Source organism: Mirounga leonina, unplaced genomic scaffold, assembly GCF_011800145.1.
Source record: "Mirounga leonina isolate KUSES-001 unplaced genomic scaffold, KU_Mleo_1.0 Mir_170, whole genome shotgun sequence".
Lineage (NCBI taxonomy): Eukaryota > Metazoa > Chordata > Mammalia > Carnivora > Phocidae > Mirounga > Mirounga leonina.
Window position 1 is genome coordinate 27,027,951 of NW_023270433.1, and position 6,497 is coordinate 27,034,447.

The 6,497-nt window shown below is 36.9% G+C and overlaps 1 protein-coding gene across 1 annotated transcript; it reads left to right on the plus strand.

Annotated features, from left to right (window-relative positions):
* The first annotated feature begins 84 nt into the window (after nt 1-84).
* LOC118017868 (olfactory receptor 13C2-like) lies at nt 85-1,247 on the plus strand. Its single transcript, XM_035016181.1, is given in 3 exon segments — nt 85-209; nt 418-602; nt 605-1,247. Coding segments are annotated over 3 exon segments (951 nt in total). The 3' UTR covers nt 1,246-1,247.
* The last annotated feature ends 5,250 nt before the right edge of the window (nt 1,248-6,497 follow it).

Below are 6,497 nucleotides of genomic sequence, written 5' to 3' on the forward strand. Positions count from 1 at the left end.
CATTGGTGAACTTGGATTTTCCAGAATAAATAAATTATTATGCTTAAAAAATTTTTTGAATTCTTACAGGTAAGAGAAAGTGAAATGGAATGGGAAAATCAAACCATTCTGGTGGAATTCTTTTTAAAGGGGCTTTCTGGTTACCCAAGGCTTGAGCTACTCTTTTTTGTGCTAATCTTAATAATGTATGTTGTCATCCTTCTGGGCAATGGCACCCTTATTTTTTTTTTTAAGATTTTATTTATTTATTTGACAGAGAGAGACACAGAGAGAGAGGGAACACAAGCAGGGGGAGTGGGAGAGGGAGAAGCAGGCTTCCCGTGGAGCAGGGAGCCCGATGTGGGACTTGATCCCAGGACCCTGGGACCATGATCTGAGCCGAAGGCAGACGCTTAACGACTGAGCCACCCAGGCGCCTGGCACCCTTATTTTAATCAGCATCTTGGACTCCCACCTTCACACCCCTATGTATTTCTTCATGGGGAACTTCTCCTTCTTGGACATCTGCTACACTACCACCTCCATTCCCTCCACACTGGTGAGCTTCCTCTCAGAAAGAAAGACCATCTCCTTCTCTAGCTGTGCAGTGCGGATGTTCCTTGGTTGGCCGTGGGGACAACAGAGTGTGTGCTCTTGGGCATGATGGCCTTTGACCGATACGTGGCCATCTGCAACCCCCTAAGATATCCTGTCATCATGAGCAAGGATTCCTTTGTGCCCATGGCAGCTGGGTCCTGGATCATAGGAGTCATCAACTCTGCAGTACAAACTGTATTTGTGGTACAATTGCCTTTCTGTAGGAATAACGTCATCAATCATTTCTCCTGTGAAATTCTGGCTGTCATGAAACTGGCCTGTGCTGACATCTCAGGCAATGAGTTTATCATGCTTGTGGCCACAACATTGTTTGTATTGACACCACTGTTATTAATCATTATCTCTTATATATTAATCATTGTCAGCATCCTCAAAATTCGCTCTTCTGAGGGGAGAAGCAAAGTCTCCACCTGCTCAGCCCACCTGACTATGGTGATAATATTCTATGGAACCATTCTCTTCAAGTACATGAAGCCCAAGTCTAAAGAGACACTTAATTCAGATGACTTGGATGCTACTGACAAACTTATATCTATGTTCTGTGGGGTTATTACTCCTATGATGAATCCTTTAATCTACAGTCTTAGGAACAAGGATGTGAAGGAGGCAGTTAAACACCTACTGAGAAGAAATGTGTTTAAAAAGTAAATGGGAAAGGGACAGGTAATTTTTATAATCACAATGTGGAAATCAATTAGAGAAACCAAAGAGCCAAATAGGTTCTTGCTACTGTGTCAAATTCATCTCTCAAAGCTCTCAAGCTCTAAAATTTTTTGGGTGCAGTCATAATGAAAATAAGTAAATAAATGTGTATGTTTTAGGAGTCAATGATTGTAGTTTGTTCTTGTTCTTGTTGTTGAAGAGCTTGATTGTGAGGGCAAGTAGAGGGGTTGTATAATAATGAGAGAGATTTCCAGACAGGAAAAAGTTAACGCTTGTATTAAAACCTTTAAAATGTGTTTTTGTTGTTGTTGTTGTTGTTTTTTATTGTGTTATGTTAATCACCATACATTACATCATTAGTTTTTGATGTAGTGTTCCATGATTCATTGTTTGCATGTAACATGTTTTTTTTATAAGATTATTTCCAAAACCAATTTCATACTTTCTTTATAAGACAAAATGAAAACTGGTTACAGATTTTTAAAACTCAGTTAAAATTATGAATTTACAGTACTGTAATTACTAGAAGAGTCTGATTTACTTGGAGTCTATTCAAATAGGTAATGCTGTTTCTCCTCTGTCTATGAAGCTGTATAATATTAAACTTTTTGGTTCTAGAATAGTATTATTTTTTTATAACTTTTTGTTCACCTCCACCTATGAGGCATTAAATTATCATTCTTTATTACTTTCAACATATCTCCTTTGACAGCTTTTTTTCCCAAAGATCTTCTGATACATGGGAATCTAACTGCTTTGGACTTGGAATCTAATACCTGATTTTTAAAGCCATTTGAAAATTAAAAGCAAAAAAAAAAAAAGGCAAATAACTTCTGAGTGAACTATCCATGGATTAAAGTAGAGCTATATCTTTTCCTTTGTCCCATTGGCTCTCTAACCATGAAGTATGTTGCTGATCCAAAAGGAATTCTGTTATTAGGGAATGGTGGGTCTACCTTTAGATGGTTTTTATGTTTGATTTTTATCTGGGATTTATATTTCTGTATTCTGTTATGGTAACCTTCAGCTTTAAAAAATATTTACTTTTTATCATTTTGTTTTTTCCTGATTTGAATTGCACACTTTAAATATTCATGTTAGATTTTAATGTTGGGTATTACATCTTTTTTTTCTTTCCTGCTATTGTATTATCCTCAGAATTTTTTTATTTAAAAATTTAAGTAATTTAGCTTATGTTTCTTTTACAATTTCAGAACACTTTAAGATTTTAAGTTACTTGGTTTTATTCATTTGTTTAATTGCTTTAGTTTTTAAATGCTGGTTAAAACCCCACATTATTTAATAAATTTTTATTTAAAAATTTTATTTAAAATATTCTTGGTTTTCTATTCTATCCTTTAAATTTTTTTAAAATTTTGTGTTTACTTTTAATTATAAGGTAGAGATTTATTTTCCCCCTATAGTTTGGAAAGAGGCAGCAATAAAAGAGAAATCACTCCTTTATTTCATTGTCACGCTACTTCTATCTCTGTCTCCTTGAATCTTTTTTTTTTAAGATTTTATTAATTTATTTGTCAGAAAGAAAGAGACAGAGACAGAGAGCACAAGCAGGGGAACAGCAGGCAGAGGGAGAAGCAGGTTCCCCACTGAGCAAGGAGCCTGATGCAGGACTCAATCCCAGGACCCTGGGATCACAACCTGAGCTGAAGGCAGATGCTTAACCAACTGAGCCACCCAGGCGTCCCTCTCCTTGAATCTTTTATTTCTCTTCCTAATTATTTTCTGAGAATATTTCTCAGGAAATTTGAGAGAACTGCAAGTTCTAGATCCTTCCTACACCCTATATCTGACTAACTAAAAATAACAAAAAGACCTAAGACTTAAGTGACTTCTTGGAATGGTGTATTTCCTGAAACTATATGGGGGATAAAATGTTTTCAATTTCTCCAGTACATAGAGCCAACAATATTTGTCTCAAACCAGAAGCTGTCAGCATTCCCGAGGAGGTCATGAAAGATTTGATTGACAAACTACAGTAGAGTTTTATATAACAGGTTCACAGCCTGATACACTTCAAATATATTTATTCCCAAGGTGGAGTTCTTTGGAATTTCTTTCCAGAAAGGTCATATATATTACTTTTTGTGTCACTCCTTTGCATTACTTTCTTTCATCATGATGGTCAATGAGAAGCTGGCTAGAACCCGGTTTATCCAAATAAGACTTTAAAAAATGGAATAAGAGATTTTTAAAAATGGGGTCAGAGTTGTTTCACTGATTCATGGTTGGATTGTTGGTTTTAGAGCTGGTCATTCTGTAGCTGCCCAGAAAGTGGAACCACCATACTGCAGATTGGCTCTTTGAAAAATATTTAGGGAAAAGAGAGACTAGCAATTTTTGAACTTTAGTTGACTTTCTTAGGAGAGAATAATGTGCCATTCAGAGGGAGATAGAATAGCTGAAAGGTGACTGAATGAGAGTTTTTAGAGACTACTGGTTGTGGCTGATCTCTTGTTCCACGCCACTATTTTGGCTTCAGGGCCAGTTATTTCTGCCTATTCTTTGCTGCCATCAATGTTGATGCAGTTCTTGGCCCAGTTTGTTTTATCCCACACATGGATATACATTCCCTTCATTCCCCGAACTGTAGCTAGTTCTGGGCTTCTATTTACTATCTGAAAGTTTGAGGAAGATATAAGGGAATGACAATGTAGAAAAGGAAGAAAGAAAAACCTTAATTAGACTTCAGATCTCACTGTTCCTAATCTCCACCATGAGCTTTCATAAAGATTCCTATCATCCAACTCCTTCCTTAGTCCCTAGTTTCCTGTTATATTAATAGGATTCACTGTGTCTCAGATTAGAATTATATCTTAAATTTATCATCACTCTGAGTCCCAGAGAAGCATGATATCTGGCCAGAGATTGTTTCTGCAGCCTGACTCCATGAATTTAGATCTGGGCATTGAAAGACATTAAATTTGGACCAAAACTTAAGTAGTTGCTGTCAGCCAGGGCACAAACAGAGCATAATGCCCCCCCCCCCTTTTTTTGTGAAACATCTTGTGTCTTTGTAACATAATGGCCCTAACAGAACCAATCTTGGAATGATGACCAGATATCTCTATTTGCTCAGAACTAGTCTAGTTAACACCAGTTTCCCTGGTGTAATTAGTAATAGTTCTCCTTTCATTGTCAAATGGCCTAGCTTGGATGACCTGATATATGAACACCCTAAAAGTAGGGCCTATTAGAAGCAGCAGGAGCATCAGATTCCAGGGAAGTGATAGGAATAGCAGATCATAACATTGTAATGGCTGTGTCCTGAGGTAGACAGAGTGAACACATACGAGGACATGGGAGATACTCCCAAGGACTCTTCAAATTAAACGGGTGGTTCTTTCATCAAATTTGGAGATACTCCATTAGATTTCAGTTGTCACTGAAAAATTGCTTAATATCCACCCATAATAATAACTTTATTTGGATCTGTGGACTTCCTTTCAGATAATAATTCACTAGAAAGATTGTTATTTCTGGTAGCTCCTTGTTAGGATAATAAAATTGTATTGTGTGTTTATAAAAAATGTTTTTCCTTTTCATTTTATTATGAAGGGACTGGCAACCAATTCATCTAAGATGATATGTGATCATTGTATAACAAAAGAATGAGGGTCCAAAACAAAGCAACTCTGTTTTCCCACTGGAACGTTAGCTTTTTCATCAGAAGATCATTCTTACTGGCTTTGCCTCTTATGAGGTGAGGAATGTGTGGGAAATCTAAACCTTGTAAACTTTGGCCTGTTACTCATCATTAAATATTAAAATATAATGGAGTGGGGTGCCTGGGTGGCTCAGTCATTAAGCATCTGCCTTCGGCTCAGGTCATGATCCCAGGGTCCTGGGATCGAGCCCCACATCCGGCTCCCTGCTCGGCAGGAAGCGTGCTTCTCCCTCTTCCGCTCCCCCTGCTTGTGTTCCCTCTCTCGCTGTCTTGCTCTCTGTCAAAAAATAAATAAAAATTAAAATATATATATAATGGAGTAATACCTACAGGAAAATAGGAAAAATTTCAAATACTTACCTATTCACCACATTGCTAAAGATTCAACAGTTCTCTTAAGATAAAGTTGCCTGATGGTCATACATTTACACGTGGATATTCATTTGTTATATCTATTTGTACCTCTCATTGCTTAGAGACATTTCTTTTTTAAGACTTTATATATTTGACAGAGAGAGAGAGAAAGAGCACAAGCAGGGGGAGTGGCAGTCGAGGGAGAGGGAGAGGAAGAAGTAGTCTCCCTGCCGAGCGAGGAGCCCTGCTCAACCCCAGGGTCCCAGATCATGACCCAAGCCAAAGGCAGATGCTTAACCTACTGAGCCACCCAGGAACCCCTACAGACATTTTTAAATAAGACATCCTTGATATTCTTCTTGCTAATGGTCTTTAAGTCCATTAGAGGTTTTCCTATTATTTTAAAGGATAAATAATTTGGAATCTCCAAAAATGAGATGTCATTTGTGATTCCATAAATTCTGAGGTAGCTTGAAAATGTGAAGGTATGTTTGCCATGACCCTGAAAAGATTGACATTAAAAGCCATACTTTCTACTCTCCACTAGATTGGGGAAAATGAATTTCTGGGATTTTTATAAGCCAGGGAAAATGTACTTATTTAATATAATCTTGAGTTATCACATCCATGAACTATCTTGACTTCAGAAGGGTAAGAAGTTTCTCAAGTTTCTATAAATGGGCTATTAATTGTCTTTTTTAGGTTACCTTGAGACTTGGGGAAACCATGTCTTGCACATGAAATGAATGCTGAGGGAAGATCAACTAAAGCTACAAGTAAGCAAATTTTTTTTTTCTGGCCAAATTTCCGCATGTGTCAAAAAAGAGGATTACTCTGGACAGATGTAGATTTGTGTCTATAGCTTGCTTGATACTCATAAAAAATATTGGTCTGAAACATAAATATGTCAAGCATTTAGTTGCTGTTGCAATTGCGAATTGCAATTGCAAATTGCCATTGCAATTTTGGTAGAATGTTTAATAAATTTATATCCATACTTATTGAGGAGTATAGATGTGTTCATTTTTAGATGTTTGGATTCTGTTAGAAGGCATGCCAGCCTATCATTAACAACACTGTCTCAATTAGTGCAGATCAGAGCAGTTTCTTATCTTTTCTGGAAATAGCTTTATCCTCAGGTATATTTTTTTCACCTTAAGTTTTTAAATAAGCACTATGATATGTGAAGGCCCCTTAA